A 20,112-nucleotide genomic window follows, 5' to 3' on the forward strand; every position below is an offset into this window, starting at 1 on the left:
TTTATTGCTCATTGTTTACTAAAATAGCTCTCATTTACAAACTTTTTCGGCAGCAAGCTTTGACAATCACATTTTTCCCCTCCTACAAAACAAAATTTTCCATTTTCAAAATAAAAGATGAGGAATTTTGGGGGAAAATCTGAGAAAACAAGAAAACCATAATGATGTCTTCAGGATGAAGGACAAATCAGATCTTGGGTTAGCATTAGCATGTTATGGGTGGTCGTTCCTGGTGGATGGATTCACAGCAGACAGGAAATGGTCACCTTTGTGATGGAGTAGGGCGTGTCCTCTGGGAGGGGGGGGGCAAAATCATTTCAATCCGTCACATGTTCAGGTCAGGTTGTGTTTTATTTCCAAGTGTTGTTGATTGACTTTGAAGTATTTCACTCTAAAATCAGTTGGTTTTAAAAAAGCCAATTAAGGGTCAAAAAAGGAGCGAGCCAATATTTGGTAGGGATTTCTCAATCTTGATCACGTGATTGGAAACCGGGTCTGATCGCATCATTCCCAGGAGAGAAAAAAGATTGGAATTTGATTTATTTAATCAATAAATTAATAATGTAACAATTTAATCGAGAGCTACACAGAAATTGTCCGAAGGAAAAATATTTCGGCTACGCTGGCCAAATAAAAGGTCTAAAAAAAAAAAAAAGACAATTCAGATGCTTTTTTTTTCTCACTACAGTACATTGCAGGGATTTCTCCAGATCTGCAAATTCAGATTACTTGAACTCAGATTCAGGTGCAAAAAAATGCAACTGGGACATCTCTGATATTTGGGTCAACTTCATTTAAATGTTATTCAAGACAACCTCATTTTTTAGGTTGTCTGGCAAAACATAAGGCATTTAGAACTTGTTTATAAGTCTAGGATACTTGGATAGTTAGTAAAAAAAATGATAAAAATACAGACCTTGGGATTTTTGTTCCATAAGTATTTTATAATAATAATAATAATAATAATGAAAATTTCACATTGTCTTTCTACACGTTTTGAAACAATGCTGTTGTGGTGCAATGTGTCGCAGAGTAATTAAAATAAACACGTTTCGTCAATGTGTACATTGAGACAAGATCTTAAGCGGTGTTAAACCGTGTTTGAGTGAGTAAGTGGCATTTTTGGTCTGCTCTATTCATACATCGGTCCGTGGTTCAAAAACACTTGCAAATAAACATCAGTTTTGCAGTGATGCGTTCCCGCATGACCTCTGACCTCTGTCCTTGAGTGTGCTGACGTAGGCGTCCATGAATTCTTTCTCCCTGCTGTCCTTCGGTACATCTATGTCTCCTTCATCTTCCTCCCGTCCTCTTGACGTCCTCCTCGCGTTTGTCTTCTTTTTCTTCTTGCTACTGGCAGGATTGTCGTACAGGCGGATGAACCTCGACACGCACACGCATAAACGTCACTTCCTGTGCGGTTATGTGTATGCATGTGTTCGTTTTGCCGTGAGCCTTGATATGTGCACGCGCATGTAAAATGTTCAACCTTAAGGGCTGATTTACTCACACAAGTCGCTCACAAACCCACGGCTCAAACTCGTGGGGATCAGTGGCTTGATCAAGAAGTGTGTGCCCCCGCTCCCTATCAGCTTTCTCACAGGTACGTTTTTCCACAGTCTTTTCTTGCAGAAATGTAATCCAGACACTCTTTCATTGCCAAGCGTTATTGGAAAAGGAAACCGCTGAAGGGCCAGTATTTTTAGCATTATCATATTGGGTGCTATGTCTATGTAAATCTGGGTGCTGCCATATGAAAGATTGACTTTCGTTTTAGTTCGAATTGTTGTAGGTAATACAGTAGTTGTGTTGTAAGTGTGAAAACACTGCCATCCAATGGTCACAGTTATCACTACAGTGCTCGATTGGCTTATTGTAGGTAAGCTTTAATCAAGGTTGTCAGGTCCAGTTCATAAAACAAAACATATTTGACCAGAATCTTAATATTGATTATAGTTATTATTATTTTAAAAGATGAGAATTCTCATCCATGGCACTGAATGAGTTAATTGCCCTGCTATTATGCTGTTCAAAGCCTGATATTCTCCTAACGCAGTTCCAGCCAAACTTGTGTGAAATGTTAAATCGATTACCCAAGCCTTGATTTACCTTTTTTTCCCTCATCGATTGTCAGTTTTGCTATTTGTTATATATTAATTAGGCGGACAATATATATTTTTATCTCTATAACCATTTTTTTCTATAGACTTTGGAGCTATCACATTAGCAACCCCCGCCACCCACATGCACATTTTTTTTTAATTTTCTGGATCCTACTATTTTCCACATCAGCTCTGTGGCTTTTGAGCCCACCTCCGATTTGAGCCTCTAGTCATGTATCCCAGTAGCCTTGATCACAAACTACAGAATTCCTGAGTGTCTCGTACTCATATTATGCAGCCACTTTTCTGTGATCAATTATCGTTCTGAATTATTAGGTTTAGGCACACAAATATATTGGATTATGTTTTCATAGACTACAATCCGATGCTAATGACCGCTAAAAGCCATCCAGACTTGCCTATCAACGACTCCACGTCACGGCTTGGGCCCCCAGGAGCCAAGGAGGAGCAAACATGGCTGCCACCATGGTGCCCCGACAGAATGTTTCCTGAGTTTTTTAATCTTACAAAATAAGTGTAACCACTGAAAATAATATTGGATTGGGTGATAATATCGGATTTTTTCAATGAACCACATATATTTTTCTTTCCGAGCTCCAAGGGTCCACTTAACGCGTGACGGTGTGCGTATTTGTTCACGAGTGTGCATACTTGATACTCGGGTTGCTGCAGAGATGCGTGGGTACACAAACGAGCTGCTCGCCGCTGACGACGATCATTTTGAGCGTGGTGATGTTGGTGAGGCAGTGCGGAAGATACGTCAGACGGTTCTTGTGCACGAACAACGTCACCAGCTCGTTCAGCCTGACAAACACACGCACAAATATTCGTATGGCAAAAGTAACACGCACGCAGACACAAGTATGCTTGCGACCTATCCATATCCTCCGGCAAGTCACTGAGTAGGTTGTCGCTGATGTCGAGTAACTTCAGACCGCTCATCCTCAGAGCGCAAACGGGAATTGATGCAAACCCATTCTCCGCTATGTCCAGGTGAGCCAGACGTTTCAGAGAACTCAGCTGCAAATTGGCACACGCACAAACACGGATACTTATAAACACAAATGTTAGCAATGATGTCATGCTCACACATAGTGAGAGGTGCAGAGTTATTTCCACCATAGCACACATGCTAAAAGCTGCTAACCTCAGTGCTAACACAAGCGAATGAGAGCCAATGAGCAGGATTCCAACACATGAGATCCCAAAACATGCCAAGAGCTGCCAACAGACGAGGGTGACCAAATTTTCAGATATTAACACTGAAATGTTGCTTAAAATAAAATAAGCAATAAATTCTCTAGACGTTGGACCACTTGATCACAAAAGTAATATTGGTTGATCACATGACCTTGAGCAATATGCTGAAAAAAAACACAGGTTCAAACAAAAATGAGGCTGTATTATAATATTATTTCTGCCCAAAACACATCTGTTGTTATTATTACACAGTGTTCTCTTGTTTTTAGTAGTTAATGGAAAAGTAGGATCTCCCCCCCACTCCACGGACATTTTATGTGCATAAAAAAAAAGTGTATGAAATGTGTGGGGTAAAAGACTCCCTGACTTTCTTTCCCATGCCCAGTGATCTTCAAATCAAAGAGTGAAGGTTGAACAGTCTCTTTTGGGGCACAAACTTTCTTTTTCGACACATAGTGAGTGATGAGCGCTGCTCACTAACTCTCAACTCTGTCATAGCACAGTGCGCTACTGCTACCTTCACCCCCGCCCATTCCCACATTGCATTGCGACTGTTCTTAAAGGTCCAGCCTCAGTCTGTCTTTTCACTCTGTCACTCACCTCAATCTGCCCGCAACCCACCACCTGAATACATTCTTTCTTTTTATTTCTGTGCCTTTTGGAGCAGCACGTGACTTCTGTTCTCACTGTTTGCGTTCCTCTTCTTATATTCTCAGCATTTAGAGCAATACAATTCTGTCATGCTATATTGTTATATTGATTAATCCATTGTACAGATTATTTCTGTCATGGTTCTGGGCTTGTGTTGCAGTTGCTAGGTGACGTTTTGAGCCGCTGTCCATGGAAACCATAAGCTAATATTGCCAACGCTGAATAAGGCGCAATCTACTTAATTGTGGTGCTGAGCTGTATTGCCGGCCTATAATTTTCAACACGGAGACATGGTCACATACGTGCAGGAAAATAAAAAGGCTCAATGTATATTCGTATATAATGTAGGCTATGTTTGCGCCTTGATATCTTCTTATTACATCTGATTTTGCATCCTTAGATTAAAGCATACAATTACATATAAATTAATTGAGCATCTTTTAGTGCACTGTACTATTTTCAGTGTAATTTGCAGCCCTAATTCTATGTTAACCTGCCATGCTAACAAATATTAACAAGCGCTAATGACCCTGCCTGTCAGGATTGTTATGTGCTTGTTTTCACCTCTGTACGTACTCCACCAGACACACTGTCAGTTACACATGCTAATAAGACCGAGTGGGATTGTTTTTTAAAATGTTGCTAAAATGTTGCTAAAATGCTAAAAATGTTGAGACCAATTGAGTACGATTGTTGTATGATTTTTTTCCCTCCACCAAAGCTCATGATGCTAACACATGCTCATCAGATCTGCAAGTAGGAATGTTGTTTTCACCAGAAAGCCCATGCTAACAAATGCTAGCATATGCTTATTAAAGAGGTTTGTTCTGTGCCTGTTTTTACCACGGCGCAAATGCTAACATGCACCATGCCAACACATGCTAATAAGAGCAACGGGTAGAACTGTTGCGACCTCAAAAGGCAGCTCGCAGAGGTTGCGATTTCCAGCTAGTTCCAGACGTTCCAGGTTGTAACACATCCCAAGCTGAGCGGGAACCTCGGACAGACGGTTGTAGCTGACGTAGAGCTCGCGCAACTGGCCGAGTTTTCCTGGCGAAAAGAACAATTTGAGATAGGGGGACGGGGGTCAAAATCAGGGGGTCCTCACCAATGTCAGGGGGCAGGCGGACCAGTTTGTTTTTGGCAAGATCCAAAACCCTCAGCAGGCTGAAGGATGCCAAGTAGTCAGGAAGCATCTGGATTTTGGTGCCGCTCACATGCCACTCCAACAAAAACGTCTTCCACTCCAGATCTTTTGGGAAATCCTGAGGACACACCGGTTGACTATCTTAATGCCGGTCTCTCAATTTCACAGTTTTGATTTGCGATTTTTGGACTGGTTAGCCATCACTTTCAAGATGTTGTTCTTTTTGATGGACGTTTGTGTAAGAGTATGCACACACATACACACTCACACATATCCTTGTCGTAAAAATAATATACAGTGAAACTTAGGCAGGTAGATGCAGAAAATTGAGAAAATGAGAGCTTGTCCTCGCATCCAGCTGAACTCCTAAATCAAGCACTGGGAAAGTGCTAGCTCAGATTTTAGCTTACCTTCCACTGCTCACCGGACAAACAGAAGGACAAAGTCTCCGCATCATCCAAAACCTTCTCTTGAGGACTTTCATCGGCAGGAGGTTCATCTGAAAGGACAGCATAAATTTTAAATGTGCCATTTGCATTGGTGCAGATGGCAAAGTGCATATAATGAAAAGAAATTCCCGCCCCCCCTCTCTAAACACGCACCTTCCCCAAAGCAGACAAACACACACACTCACACACACACACACACACACACACGCACACACACACACACATACACACACACAAAGTTAATGTTTGCTTGTTTGTTTGTTGCTTATGTTAACTCTTTCGGTGCCAAGCGTTATCTGAGAAGGCGGCCCCTAGAATGCCAGCCGATTTCAAGCATTTTGACGTATTTTTCAAGGTCGACAGAATATTGTATTGTATGACTATGTAGACATTGGTGGTACCATATGAATATTGGATTCCATTCTTTACCAGGATAAAGAAACTAAGATTCTACCTTAGTCGATGGTTTACTAAGCACTCTTTGAAAATAGGTCATTTGAGTGACTCCAATCTATTTTGAACAAAAGGAGAAAATGAACTTTTTTTGTTAAAAAAGGCGTTTTCAGTGACTGACACAATTATTTTCTTTGGTAGCATCTGAAACACCTCAGCAGTCCTTCCCTTCTATAAAACATGAAAAACAGTGAAAAAAACAAGTTTGTGGATGTATAGAACTACATTACAACAGGCCACAAGTGTCATCTATCCTTTCATCAAATGAAAAAAAAAAGTTAATTATTGTCAATGGCACACAACCTGATTATTTTACATAACAGAAATTCTCATCCATGGCGCTGAAAGAGTTAAACAATAGCAGGTCACAGAAACCATGCCAGGAAAGGGCACCTAACAGAAACGTATTCACATTTGGAGATTTCATAAAATAATTAAATGCAATTTTGATTTAATAAATGAAAAAAAAAATCCTGGCCATTGGAAGCGATGCAAGCCACTGATATCAAGACAAGAAAGCACCTGACAATGCAAGTCCAGCATCCTGAGGTCCTACACAAAGCAAAAAGAGGGGGCCATAGACTCATGAGTGTCCAAGGCGCTATCCAGGAGGAAACAACAGACCTCCAAATATACATAAAGATGACGCCACTCATGGACGGTCTGCTTAGCCAATCCCTCAGACAACCCCCTAAGGAGAAGGAGCCAGATGGACTCTCATGGAAAGACAAGCGCCTGCATAGGAGGCGTCAAATGGAGGGGACTTTGAAGAAAAATACCAGTAGAAGGTCAAGTCTAGATTGAAAGACAGCCGAGACAGTAATCTTGGCGGCACAAGGACAAGATCAACAGAGGCCAGGGTTTACCATATCAGACATGATCGGTGGTGAAGGCTGTGCAAAGGAGCCCCAGGATAGGTTGCCTGATATAGTACTGATAGATAAACATCAGAAGACAGCAGATCTGATAGATGTAGCAATCCCAGATGAAAGCAACATCCGAACAAAGCAACACAAAAAGCCAGAGAGAAACCGATGGCAGAAGGAAGAACTAGAGAAAATGTGGAGGGTAATATCAACAGTGGCACCAGTCGTGTTTGACACACTGGGGGCAGTTGCTCCCAAGAAGGATAGCTGTTAGTAGGGCGTGTATGACTGTGCATGTGCGTGTCTGTATCTGTGTGTAGTTTGTACATAATGTGTGAGCAAATGTACCTGATTGTGTCTCATGCGTGGATCTGTTCAGGTAGCTGTTGAGCAGGTTGCGTTGTCGCTTGTCGAGCGTTCTGCAATAGAGGCGATACTGCCATTCCTGTTCGATCCTGTACACACATAAACACAAGTTGACTTGAGCGATCTTTAAATAGCAAAAGCAGATATTTGTGTGATTTTAACCTTGTGCATTCATTTTCAAAAGACTCACGTTTTTTGTACCAACGTGGTACCTGCTTTTGAGGGCGAGATAACATTTTTAATGAATTATTTTTTTTTCTTTAAACCACTCCATTTTCAGTGGCATGAGCTCTAAACATGCATATGTAGTTTTTAAGAAATACAAGGCAAAATACACAACTTGAAAAAGTGAGTCAAACTCACTGCTTTTCCCCCAAACATACAGGGACATGTTTGGCGTCTCCGCCTCCGGACAATGACCTTGCGTTTGCCCCAACTTGCTTTCGCACTGGTTTGAAGCAAATTGGTGTTTTTGTGTAGGAGATGACGCGAGGACAAAAAAAAAAAAAAAAAAACATTAAGTGGTCTTTGACGCCACCTACTGTCTTACACACAAGTCAATTGAGAAATTTCTATCTGTTGGGCAATTTCAACCACCGCTAAAAAGCTTGGTTCAAAAATGGCAGGAAATGCAATATAAGACATACGTTTAACATCCATCAAAAATTGTGGATTATGATGAGTGTGGGTATGTCCAAACTGGTACCCATGAACATATGCGTCAAAATTATTTAGTACGCCAATTTCAACTCCCTAGTGTTTTTTTTTCAATGATTTATCCTTTGATTTCACAAAGAAATCATCGAAAAGGTCCCACATTGGTACCATGTACACACGAGGGTTAAACGTTCTTCGGCTGTTTGTGCTAAAAAGGTGAGGGTGACATGGACATTCATCAATCCACAATGAGGACAATGGCTGACTTTTGCAAGGCGCTCCTCTCCTTCCTCTCCAGCTCCTTCTTCTGACGTTGGCGATGCTTCCTGACACGAGATTCCCAAACGCCCAGCAATGACGACACATCACAAGGAGGGACCAGGCCGCACTTCATCTCGCCAGCACCCTCAACCCTTTTGAAAGAAGAACACATACTGAAGAAAAAGTCAGAAGAGGCGCAAGAAGGAACAGGAAGCATAAGAATGGAGGTGCATGTATGCTAAGTAGACAGCTGGCAAATATAAAACTGAATTTTGACAACAAATTTCCTACCTCAGATGATTTTGCTGCTCTTCGACCTGCGCACTCAGTCAGTGTTTGTGCGTGAGTCACTGTGCTATTTCTAGCAGCGGCTGTGTTTGTTACATGACACCATCATCGCATAGTTTGACAATGTGTGCTAACACGCTAACAATATCAGATGCAACAAAAATACCAAAACAACATATGTAATAAGAATCCATTGTATGTATATTTGGGTTCATCATCATAAAGACCTTCCGAAAGAAACTATAATGTGGCCCCACACTGAAAGTTCAAATGATTTATTTTGTAATCTTAATAATGACATTAAGCCTTACTTAATGGACACTGTGTACAATTTAGAACGTTTTTAATTCCGGACAGCAGGAGGTGCTGCAGGTGCTGCATTTACCATTGCCCGTAGCTATAACAAACATGGCAGCCTCCGAAGAAGTGTCACTCCTCATGTAATATAATTGAATGATAACTAGACCTACGATTACATTTAAAACATACTGCTGGTCGTTAAGAACACATTTATTTGCAAGTTTTTCACATTGATAATCATTTAATTTGTTCCTTTTTTTAATTAAAAACGCTCTAAAAAATAGAAATCTATAAAATAGAAAATATATAAAAAATGTAGGGAAACAGTTTCAATAGGTATAATTAAAAAAAGGAAAATACAAACCATTAATGGAGGGGGGGTCGAGCGGCACCACAGTCCTCTCTTTAGATCCAACAGTAAAATAAAGCAAAATACAAATGATATTTCTATTTACATACAGTATAGTTATTCAATAAAGTATGCGCACATACTTACCTTTTTTTTCATTTAATAACCTGCGTTTATTTATTTATTTTTGTTTTGTGTCCGCATGTGTAGATTCAAATAATACTTTGAAGAAAAGCTTTGGTTGCACAGTGCGCATACAAAAGCTTCCCATTTCGTGTGTCTTGCGTTGTGCGTGATTAAAGTCGCGTTGTGAATAAATTTGTTTCCGCAAATGGAACAGGCAAAAGGTTTCTCTTCTGTATGTGTTCTCACGTGAGACATCTGTGACAGTGAATATTTTTTTTCGGCACTTCGGCATTTCTCCTTTGTGTGTTCTCACGTGGATGTTCAAATTGTACCGACGGCTGAAACTTTGAGTGCAAACCGAGCAACTGCAGCGCTTTTCTCCCGTGTGCGTCCGCAAGTGTGGGATCGCATAATCCTTGCGGACAAATCTTTTAGAGCAAACAGTGCAGCTAAAATGTTGACGTCAATGTAGAGCTGCACAATTAATTGAGTTTTAATCAAGATATTGGCTGCCACGATTAATTCACCTGAGGCACTGCGATATTAACATTTAAAAAGGCAAACACTTTTATTGTATTAAAAGTCAAATCAAGCACTACCACTAGAGGGCAATGTTTCCCACGTTTGCATGACAAAAGCTTCATATTTTCTCTCTTCTCTCATCATTTACTAGTGTGAAACGGTGTTGAGTGTCTCACCTGATTCCTAATACATAAGTGCTAGTTGTCAATTGAGACCCATTTAAAATAATCCGATTAGCAAAAAATTGGAATGAATTCCGTTTGAAATAACCGAAAATGACATTTTGCTTAAAAGTAAATTACGTGCTTGGTTCAAAGTAGGCTTGTTTTTTTTCATTGGTTTGCGTAGTTTATATACTGCTTGTTTAGGGAAATAAATAGACATGTTTGACCAAACATGATGAATAATCGTGATGAATAATAGCGATTTCTATACTGATCAAAATAATCGTGATTATTATTTTGGCCATAATTGTGCAGCCCTACGTCCATGTGATTTCTCCTGAGCACTATTTCCTTCTCTGAGCGTTTGCCGTCACCCGGCCAGTCCACTGTATCTGCAAAAAACGGCAAAGTTGATCATTTTATAGATGAAGTATCTTGTCTTTGTGTTGTATCCAATTAAATATTGGATAAAGATTTGGTGAATTTCTTTAATGAGCATTTAGTAGGTCTGGCCCGGCCGCGTTCTGGAACCGCTGCCAGGCAACCTGAATTGGTGATGGAAATGAAGACTTCGCTGACTTCTTGGTTGGAAAAAAAATTCGTGCTAGTATCGTACTGCTGATGTCAGAGCAAGTTCTTTCCCGAGAAGAAATGGCAAGCGCACGTGGCCCTCTGTGTGAAGGACTTAAAACGTTTTCTGAAGTTGTCTCCTCCTTCCCTACTCAAATTACAACTTTATAGTCTTTCTCATAGACTTGCTGGTGCCAAAATGTCCACCCCTCAGGATGACCAGAGGTTAGGAGATCATCCTTTGGATATGTAAAAGGTGAACAAAGGAAGCGCTAGCATCTTAGTTCATTATAAATATGAGCAGCTGCACCCAAGCACGATATATTTGGCTAAACTTTTCCAACCGTTTGATGGTTTAAAATCATGTCGTATGTCATACTGGGCCTTTGTAAGCCACGCGAAAATCCAAAACAATAATTTTGTACTTTTTGGGCCACGAAAAGAAATGCTTCAGTTTAGCAGACAACCGCACTGTAACAGACACTTTGCCCTGATTAAATCCGGGTTTCACACGTACATTGTCCCTAAAGTTGGGCATCAAGGTTAATAAGAGAACGGCCTTTCTGTTATCTTGTCTAGGAGGATGGACTTAGGACCCTGAAGGAAGGAAGGAAGGAAGGGAGGGACTAGGCGAGGGAGCCGTCCCTCATGGTTGTCAGGCTTTGCAAGCGGGCCGGCAGAGTCCCACTTTGCTTTTGAGCGTCTGCGAGAGGCCATGGGGTCCTGGCAGGCGCGTCCCGAGCAGGAGCAGCAACAACAGCGCTATGAGGAACTGGCCCACAAGAGCGGATGTAAGGCAAGACTTGAATTTGAAAGGAAAAGCTCCAAAACTGCAGTGTTTTATTATTATTTTTGAAATTATGATTCTTTGAAGATAATTCAGGTTTAAAGTGGAATGTGCTTTCTATTGTGTTTATTATCTGGGATCAATTTCACCCTTGTGTGGCATTTTGTCCCAAATTTTGATTTTTACATCAAATGCATTTCACATCAAAGGAAAAGCATTGAAAGAAGACACTAGGGAGCTGAAATTTCACCCAGATGGTGGCAACATGTCTGAGCTCATTATGGCACTACCACTTATCACTTTCCTGGCCAAAATGTGATGGGGAAGAAAAAAAAAAAAGATCAAAATTCTACTCATGGGTTATCTATTGAATCATGAAACTGTAGTGATCTCATTGTCAATTTTCAATTTTTATGAACTTAAATTACTTTACAGTACAGCTAATATTTTGCTTATTTGATGGTGAAATGAATATTGCTATCATTTCTTAAATTTCACATCTATTTAACGTTAGTTTAACAAAATATATATTTTGGTTTTTGCTGACGTTATTTCAGGATTTATCAATCGCAAATTAGAGATATGCATTTTTAAGTAGCTTACCGATAATATTTCCCATTAAAACATGACACGTAAATTATTTTATGTATATTTTTATTCGATTAAAATTGCTAACTGTAATGCTTTGTAAAAACTCTCTTCATTTGGAATATTTTACATTGAAAATTTCAAAATGCATTCTTGAGCAAAAAACACATATTTTGCTGTTGAAAAAAATACAAATTTGTAAACTTTGCATTCTGTTTTCATCAAAATTTAGTTAATATGTAACTCCATATGTATGAAAATATGTAACTGTACAAAACAGTCTTCATTATGAAATTTATGAAAATATGTATATTTGGCATTTTGTTATGTGCATTTTTTATTAAATTGCATCTTGAAAAATATTGTTTTTTTTTAAGATCAAATTTACTGCGTAGTCCTTTTTTTTACATGAAACATGAAAAAATGTACCGACTTGTTTTGATCAGCTAACAGGTGAACCTGGTATTGTGTTTAGTGAGTGATGGGGCAATTTCAGAGACTTTGAACTTTTTTGTGTTACTTCCTCATTGCTTGGTCCTTATCTTTTTTTTTTTTAATAGACATTGCTACTGATTTATCACTTTGTGACCCGCTTATGTATGTGTGTATGTTGAAGTTTCCACAGAGCAGATCAAAAACCTTCACAAAAGATTCCAACAACTCAGCGGAAACAAGGAGACAATCAGGTACAAAAAAGGGCTTGAAACGAACTTTTGCATTGGTGCTACCGATTTTTTTTAGTTGGTCACTCCACACAGGATTTGGTGGTGCACTTTTTCGGGGAGATACAGCATGACCGCATTTGCTGATGTATAGTCATCTCAATTTGCATACCCGTAACTCCACATGGCGCAAAGATTGATGCAGACCGCTGCATTTATTTAGCTAGAATCAAAGAAGCAAATCAACAGGAAATGGAATCAGGAATAATTATTTGTGTTTTTCTTTCAAATCTAACAAAAGACATTGCAATAGTTTTGGGCAAATCGGATCTTTCGTGTCATCTCAACAGAGCAGGATGAAAACCTTGCTGTAAATGTTGCATTGCACCCCTCATGCACTTTGCAAATCAATACACACCCACATAAACAACAACAAGAAAAATCAATACATTCTAAAGATTTGCATCTTGCCCAGTTCAGCGCAGACTTGCGCCAAGGATTCTTGATTTTTGCCTATTTTTCTTAGTTCAATTAGAAATGTGGAAAAATGTCAAACATCAAAACTTACAGTGAACTGCGTGTGTGCTTGTGTGTGTTTGTGTGTTGTCGCACTGCAGCAGGGCAAATTTGGACAGCATTCCAGCACTGGCCAACAATCCCATTAAGAAGCAAATCATCGATGCTTTCTTTGACAAAAGGTCAGCAAATCTTGCAGCAATCCTTATTATGAAGATAAGTGGCTAATGGATGGATGGATGATTATTTTGATTGTTATCAACAGTTTTCTTTGTTTTTTTTATCATCTCTTATTTTTAAATGACATCATCATAAATAATCATTGTGAATTTGATTTTAATCTTTTATTAAATTGTTAAGTTAGGACAGGTGTAGTTATTATGATTAATATTTGTTATTGATGTAGTTTTCATTGTTTCTGATACTTCTCTTATTTTACATGAAATGATCATATTTGTGATGATTTATTTCATTTTTAAGTTAAGACGTGTGATAATAGTCCTTAAAAACAAAATAATCACAATAGCACAATACAAATGAACTTCTTCAAATTATATGTATTTTAACTTTAAAAAAATAATGATTTAATAGATAGTATGTGTCAGTGTTTGAACATCATAATCATTCAAATTATTCCATTCATTTTTTTGTACTCTTTTAATTTGATCTTTTATGGTTTGTGTAAACACATTACAGAACTTTTTTTTTTAATCAGTTAAAGTCTACTAGCACGATCACAAATACTGTAACCACATTTTGTATAATAATTATGACAGCCAAATAGTGATTGAAATGTATACATGGGATTTTAAAAACAAAGATAAAATTTAAAAAATGGGATAAAGGTTTCTCTTTTGTAAAAAAAAAAAAGACTAGTATTGAAAGACTTAAAGTAGTTTAGCTTAGCATAGCGCAGTTAAGCTAGCTTGGCTTTCCAAATAAAGCAGCGAAATCCAATACGAGCCGCTTGGCCTTTTACGCATACTCCTTTCAAAGCCGAGCCAGAGAAAGGCCATCGAAATAGTTTGGCCCGCATCGAAGGACGTTCACAAGATTCACAAGTCAGCCCCGCGCGTCGGCGTTGATAGCGCAAGTGTTTTGATTATTTTGCGCGTGTGTGTGAGAGGGGGGTGTGGGGGGCAACTGGGACTCCCCCTCACCTGTAAAAACAGTAATATTACAATTTCAAGGGGATAAATTAATTTTTATCTAAAAGTCAAATTTAGATTGACAATATTTTATTTTTATATAGGAATTCTTCATATTCAGACCCTAACCCTATGGAGTAAAAATACTGTACTAATGTTGATGGCACAACCTCTCTCTTACAAAAATAGTTCAATTATGCAAGTTTATTTAGTTTTTATTATGCAGGAAATCTTTATTTCGCTTTCATATTTGATATAAAATATTCTAGATTGAAAAAACGCACACACAGTTGGTGCATCTCTCCAACTCTCAAAAAACAAACAAACCAAAAAAAAAAAGCAACCCAAATTATACAATATCAAATTAGCATTGCATTTATGCAGAGGGAATAAAATCGTCCAATTTCAAGCTGAAAAGCTTCGAGATGAATAATTCAATTTTGTAAAAGGACTGTCGATGTAAAACCAGTTTAATTTGTGGGGTAAAAAAAATCCAATATGAAAAGGGGAAAAAAATCAACGTGGCACATGCTCTCACCTGCAAAAAATAGTACAACAGTGCAATTTTAAGGTTAAAAGTTGTCTTACCTGACAGTATTTTAGGATTCTTTTCATTCAGCTTGAAAACCAAAATAAATAAATAAAAAAATCGCCACACAGTTATTATGAAAGTAAGCTATGTATCACATATGTATTTCTCCTATAGGGCCGCAGTTGTGGAGATTACACTTGAAAACATTTTTGAGTTTGAAATTTGAAAGGTTCTGAGTCAATCATATTGTGCAAAAAAAAAAAAAAATTTCGATAGAATTGGAGTAATTGTACATTTGTTGCTATGGCTCAACTGCGCAGAAACCAGCGGCAGGATGAGGTGGGCTCCTGGGAAGAGATCGGTTTGGAGCAGTTCCTGATGGTCCTGAGTCACTTCCGGCACCCTGCGCACAAGAGCAGCGAGGAGGAGCGCCTGGACGCCAGGACCCAAAAGCTACGCTGTGAGCTTCGCTAGCTGGCCGTTGCCGCGGCGACGCAGGCCCAGAAAACATGTGACCCGAATCCTCCGCGTCGATGCGGCTTGAACGCCGAAATTGAAATTGAGAAGACGATGTTTTGACAGCTCAAATGAACAACGGGTCAACGCTTGCGCTTTGCTTTAGTATTATGATTCATTGAAACAGCTTAAGTTCCCCTTGTGTACCGTGTTGCAGCTTGATTAGTTTGGCCTCATTATTTATAGTAAAAAAGAACTTCATTTGATTTCATTTTATATCATTTAAATAGCAATTAGCCCCCTTATTTTTATTCAATCCATACGCTTTCTTGCTTTCATTCTATCTTTTCTTCAACTCATTTAATCCCAAAGACGTATTTTTACGTTTTCTAAATCAAGATATTCAATCCAAGATACAGTGGACGGGGTTACGGCATCCCTAGCTTACGTTTTTTTCATGTTACGAAGTGGAATACTAAGTTTTTTCGTCCCCTCTTCATGGCATTTTTCACGCTTTACGGCATCAACAACTGTCATGACCAGTGGGGTTGGCTGTGTTTATGTTGTTTTGCCTCCCTCTTCAGGCGTTTTTAGGTGATTGCTCTTATTTTCTAGTCTCATCAAACTGCCTGCGCTGCAACGCGGCTGGTCTGCTATTGGTCGGCGTCAGTGTCACTAAGATGTCCATTTGCTGAAGATTTGATATTGTGTGATAATACGATATTGTATTTATTTTGCATTTTAGTGCTTAATTTTAGTGCTTGAATTGGTTAGCCATGGGTCCCAAGATTGCTAGGCTTGTCAAAGGGTGAAATATGAAGATGATTAGTATGGAAACGAAGCTGGAGATCATCAAGAAATATCAAGAAGGCTAGGCAAGGCTCGGCTACGCTTGCTAGGGAATATGGCCGTAACTGGCTCAAGTCGACATCACTCAAAGGTAAAGAAAATCATTTATATATTTTTTATTTATGATGTTATTTGTAAATTAAATGTAAGTAGCACTTACAGCGCTATTTTGTTACCAATTTTTAATGTGTATATTCAATTTCAATGTTTTTACCGAGGGCTTTATACACATTAGCTTAGCATAGGTTTCTGTTGGTGACGATACGACGATTTGGCCTTACGGTCCCAACCCCGGATTAATTTCGTATAGCGGGGGTCCACTGTACTTATATTTATTTAAATTTTTTTTAAATGTTTGGCTAGAGAATAAGTCTAAAATGGCTATTTTCCCCTAGTACGACTTTAGGTAATCAAATAATAAAATGGATGATTACATTAGGTAACCATGGTAATCGATTGCATTCGGTAATTAAATACTAGCCGCATTTATTAATAAAGCAATCAATTACTTTAGGTATATAAATACTAATCCATTAGGTATTTACTTAAAGAAGACGTTAACACTTAAAATGGTTTGTAATAGTGAAGAAATTTGGACTCTACGAAACTAAAGTAATTGATCACTTTAGCACTTAATCATGTAAAAAGATTACCGGAACTTTAGTTCTTCATTCATTTAGTACCTGGGAAAAAACAATGCAAGAATGCAAGAAAAAACAAGTACCTGGGATTGAATGCCTTAAAACACGTAAAAATACGTCTTTGGGATTGAATGAGTTCAATGGACTAAGTCGACAATTTTCAAGGTGTCCAAATGTACAATATTTGACCTAGTAGTTCTTTGTATGCAGTTTTGTTCAACATGCACGACACGGACAGCGACGGAATCATCACGCTGGCCGAGTACAGGAAGGTAAGCAGCGCATTTGCACGCATATAGTCTGAATTGCCTTCAGGGGCTGTCCCAAGACTTTTGTCCCACCTTCAAATCATGCTCTCCAATCAAATGAAACGATTACATTCAAACCATTGAATGTTATCCCGCACTGTAATGATTAAACAAGTGTAGATAAAATTCAGATACTCATAAATTTTGATCTTTTTTTTTCCATAATGAAACTTCATTATGGATTTGAATTATTATTTAATAAGAATTTTTAATTACTATTTATTTGATCATGAAAGATGTAACAAAATTAATGTAAACAGGAGTTCAAATAAAATATTAATGGAAAATTAATTGGTACTTAAATTACAGCAAAAATCCCCCCAAATATAATAAATTGATAAAAGGAATAAAATCAAAAAGTAAATAATACAATTTGAGGGAAACCATTGCCAAAACAAACATTTTAAGTCAAGATATAAATTTGATCACTTAAATATATTTCTATAAAATTATTCCAATAATTGAAAACAAGGTACATTCATGATTTTCTTTTTTTTTAACTAAATCAATCGGTGCACCTCACACAAAGAATCCTAATTTTGTTATTTTTAATTCATATTTGTTTTGGTACAAGGAATTGTCAGACTTAACTGTTTTAATTGTTTGTTTTTTCTTTTTTTTTTTAATTCAAACTGAAAGGTAACGTGAAAAACTTCCATCGCATAAAAAAGTAAATTATTAGATTCAAATCCGTAATACACACATAACACTCAAAACATTTTTTGTTCACCTTTAAATATAGTAAATTAAAATTAGTTAAACTTCCAAAATAAAAGCATCAATAATCAGTCATTTGAAAAGACAAAAAAGTTCATTGACTGCCATTTTCCATTTTGCACAAGATAGAATTCTGTTTGAGTGCAAAATTGACAACATTCAAGCTCAAATAAATAATACGGTATACTTAAATATTTTTTTATTTTTCCCCCTGCTGGTGGTGGAGGAGCTACTGTCCAAAAGCGGTACCATCGAGCACCAGGCGGCCAAGGCCATCGCCGACGCCGCCATGTTAGAGGTGGCCAGCACCAACGCGCCGCACATGGTGAGCGCAAACAACACGCTAACGACAACAAGGAACACGCTCAACTCTCGGGGTCAACTTTGGCTTTTCAGGCGCCGGATGACTTCTACGAGGGGATTACCTTTCAGCATTTTCAACAGGTTTGTATTAGGGCCCGACAAGCCCATTTGCGGATTTAGCAAAATCCAATTTTGAAAACCCGATTAATCGTCCATCTAATTGTCGAATGTTTGACAATCTTACATTATTTTTTTCTTTTGTGTTTTGAAAAATAAGTACAAATCAGACATTTTTTTTTTTTTAAACATTTGTTTTAATCTAAATGTTGAAATGCAGAAAAAAAAGTGAACGTATGATCTGATTTGAAGAGAGCTAATTAATGGTAGGGCTCATTAATGTTTTTTTTTTTTTCTTCAATGTGTTTCTGTGTTCATTTTGGGCTGGCAGATCCTAAAAGGATTGGAGATGGAGTCCCGCATGCATATCCGCTTTTTGGACGTGGACACCACCACCATGCGCTGTGGACAAGCCACCTCTTGAATGCCTCATTGGCATCTCATTATATATGCGGATATGCAGATTTGTTTTGTATTTGGTGGACAGATTTTTTTAAACATATTTTTCTTGAAAATCAAACGTATGAGAAAGCAATAATACAAAAGTCACACATGATCTACAAAGGGTACTTTTGTTGTTTTTAAACAAACTAATCACACTTTTGAATTCTGTTTAATCACGATTTAATCAGTTAATTAATTCATTTAATTCTGTGACGGGACATTTTATGACATTACCATTAACTGGTCTCGACCACCACCGATTGTCTTAAGGTTAAACAAGTCAACAAACAATTTTCAATTTGCATACATAGTTTGACCGCAGCTCAATGAAATGTTGCAAAAATCGCAGGAAAATCAATGTAATGAATGCTGTTAAAATGCTTTTCAAAAATTGTAATTATAATGGTTTTATATGGTTCAAAATGTGGACAATTATTATTTATGTACACAAAATCTAACACGACCATCTGCAATCACATACAAATGTCAGAATCGTTGCATTTGGAAATTTTACAGGTTTTAATCAACTGCTGGAAATTTCAGCTCCCCAGTGATTTTCCCCATTGATTTTTTTTTTTTTTATGAAATCATAAAAAAAATCTAAGGAAATTCCATAATTTGTAAAATAATGCCACAAGGGTTTTTGTGATTAATCAAATTGAGTTAAAAGTTTAACAGCCCTAATTTTCACAAATAACATATCTTATATTTTATCTATAAAAGTATGGTAATTGCATAAAAATGAGAAGACAGTATATTGCATATAAATGATTAAACCCCACAAAATATGAACTTAGATTTTTAGATAAATTTTGGATTACCCCCTCAACACACACAAAAACACAATGAAAAAGCATATTCCACATTTCTACATATCGCCTTTTTTTAAATAAAAAAGATTTTTGTTTGATCTTTTATATACAGATAATGAAAAAAAGAAAAAACAAAAAACAAGTATTTAGTAAACAACAAAAGCAATATTTGTGTGTTTTGGATGAGAGAAAAAAAATCTGATACACATTTTTGAAATTGAAAATATATTACTAGGGTGGTGACACGTCTGCCTCACAGTTCAAAAGTCACAAACTGCTTCCAGCTCTGACCTGTCTGTGTGGTTTGCATGTTCTCCCCATGCCTGCGTGGATTTTCTCCCAAATTCCCCAAAACATGCACAGTAGGTTAATTGGCTACTCTAAATTGTCCTTAGTTATGTTTATAAGTGTAAACGGTCGTTTGTCTCTGTGTGCCCTGCGACGGTTGGCAACCAGTTTAGGGTGTTTCCCGCCAACTACCTGATGGCGGCTGGGATAGGCTCCAGCATGCCTGCAACCCTTGTGAGCATGGATGGATACTGGGGTGTCTTTGCTGTAGTGGCCTGATAAGTTTCCACGGTCACCTGAGACGGTCGTAGGGCATGGCCAGTGCAATGTTGTAGTTGTAGCCGTGAGATTGGTCGTAGTCAGACCTGCAGATGGGGAGGACGCCACCGGTGTCCACGCCCGAAAAATCGTAGTGACAGATGACCCCGCGGTGCCTGGATGGCAAAAACAAA

At 38.1% G+C, this 20,112-nt stretch overlaps 3 protein-coding genes across 4 annotated transcripts in view; 1 reads left to right on the forward strand and 2 right to left on the reverse strand.

Moving 5' to 3' along the window:
- Positions 1-8,410, reverse strand: lrrc2 (leucine rich repeat containing 2). Its single transcript, XM_088410339.1, has 9 exons — positions 8,179-8,410; positions 7,238-7,344; positions 5,532-5,620; positions 5,083-5,239; positions 4,888-5,024; positions 2,998-3,143; positions 2,775-2,927; positions 1,217-1,383; positions 1-292 (listed from the first exon to the last, which is right to left on the reverse strand). The coding sequence occupies exons 1-9, from the start codon at positions 8,388-8,390 to the stop codon at positions 243-245; spliced, it is 1,218 nt and encodes a 405-aa protein (XP_088266465.1). The 5' UTR covers positions 8,391-8,410; the 3' UTR covers positions 1-242.
- Positions 1,285-18,983, forward strand: tesca (tescalcin a). Of its 2 annotated transcripts, XM_088410494.1 has the most exons (10): positions 1,285-1,603; positions 8,211-8,400; positions 11,072-11,283; positions 12,484-12,553; positions 13,147-13,227; positions 15,046-15,185; positions 16,882-16,943; positions 17,923-18,021; positions 18,093-18,140; positions 18,448-18,983. In XM_088410494.1, the coding sequence occupies exons 3-10, from the start codon at positions 11,208-11,210 to the stop codon at positions 18,538-18,540; spliced, it is 669 nt and encodes a 222-aa protein (XP_088266620.1). In that variant the 5' UTR covers positions 1,285-1,603; positions 8,211-8,400; positions 11,072-11,207; the 3' UTR covers positions 18,541-18,983. The 2 variants fall into 2 exon arrangements, with proteins under 2 accessions (XP_088266620.1, XP_088266612.1); XM_088410486.1 differs by lacking the exons at positions 1,285-1,603; positions 8,211-8,400 and adding an exon at positions 10,711-10,748 and having other exon boundaries at positions 16,882-16,942; positions 17,913-18,021.
- fbxw8 (F-box and WD repeat domain containing 8) overlaps positions 17,631-20,112 on the reverse strand; it is a 12,230-nt gene continuing 9,748 nt past the window's right edge. The window contains exon 11 of the mRNA XM_088410141.1: positions 17,631-20,094. Within this exon, the coding sequence (XP_088266267.1) occupies positions 19,953-20,094 (142 nt within the window). The 3' untranslated portion in view covers positions 17,631-19,952. The remainder of the gene's footprint in view (positions 20,095-20,112) is intronic.

This window comes from Hippichthys cyanospilos, chromosome 1 (assembly GCF_059441005.1).
Source record: "Hippichthys cyanospilos isolate Australia breed blue-spotted pipefish chromosome 1, RoL_Hcya_1.0, whole genome shotgun sequence".
In the NCBI taxonomy this organism is placed as follows: Eukaryota; Metazoa; Chordata; class Actinopteri; order Syngnathiformes; family Syngnathidae; genus Hippichthys; species Hippichthys cyanospilos.

What these genes read in the sequence shown, in the direction of transcription:
- tesca (XM_088410486.1), top strand. Translation starts at nt 11,208, where the DNA reads ATGGGGTCCTGGCAGGCGCGTCCCGAGCAGGAGCAGCAACAACAGCGC. An exon ending in GATGCTTTCTTTGACAAAAG is followed by an intron (nt 13,228 to 15,045) that starts GTCAGCAAATCT and finishes TCAACTGCGCAG; the next exon opens with AAACCAGCGGCAGGATGAGG. An exon ending in CCTTTCAGCATTTTCAACAG is followed by an intron (nt 18,141 to 18,447) that starts GTTTGTATTAGG and finishes TTGGGCTGGCAG; the next exon opens with ATCCTAAAAGGATTGGAGAT.
- lrrc2 (XM_088410339.1), bottom strand. Translation starts at nt 8,390, where the DNA reads ATGCTTCCTGTTCCTTCTTGCGCCTCTTCTGACTTTTTCTTCAGTATG. An exon ending in TCTGCGAGCTGCCTTTTGAG is followed by an intron (nt 3,144 to 4,887) that starts GTCGCAACAGTT and finishes GCCAATTTGCAG; the next exon opens with CTGAGTTCTCTGAAACGTCT. An exon ending in CAGCACACTCAAGGACAGAG is followed by an intron (nt 293 to 1,216) that starts GTCAGAGGTCAT and finishes CCCCCCTCCCAG; the next exon opens with AGGACACGCCCTACTCCATC.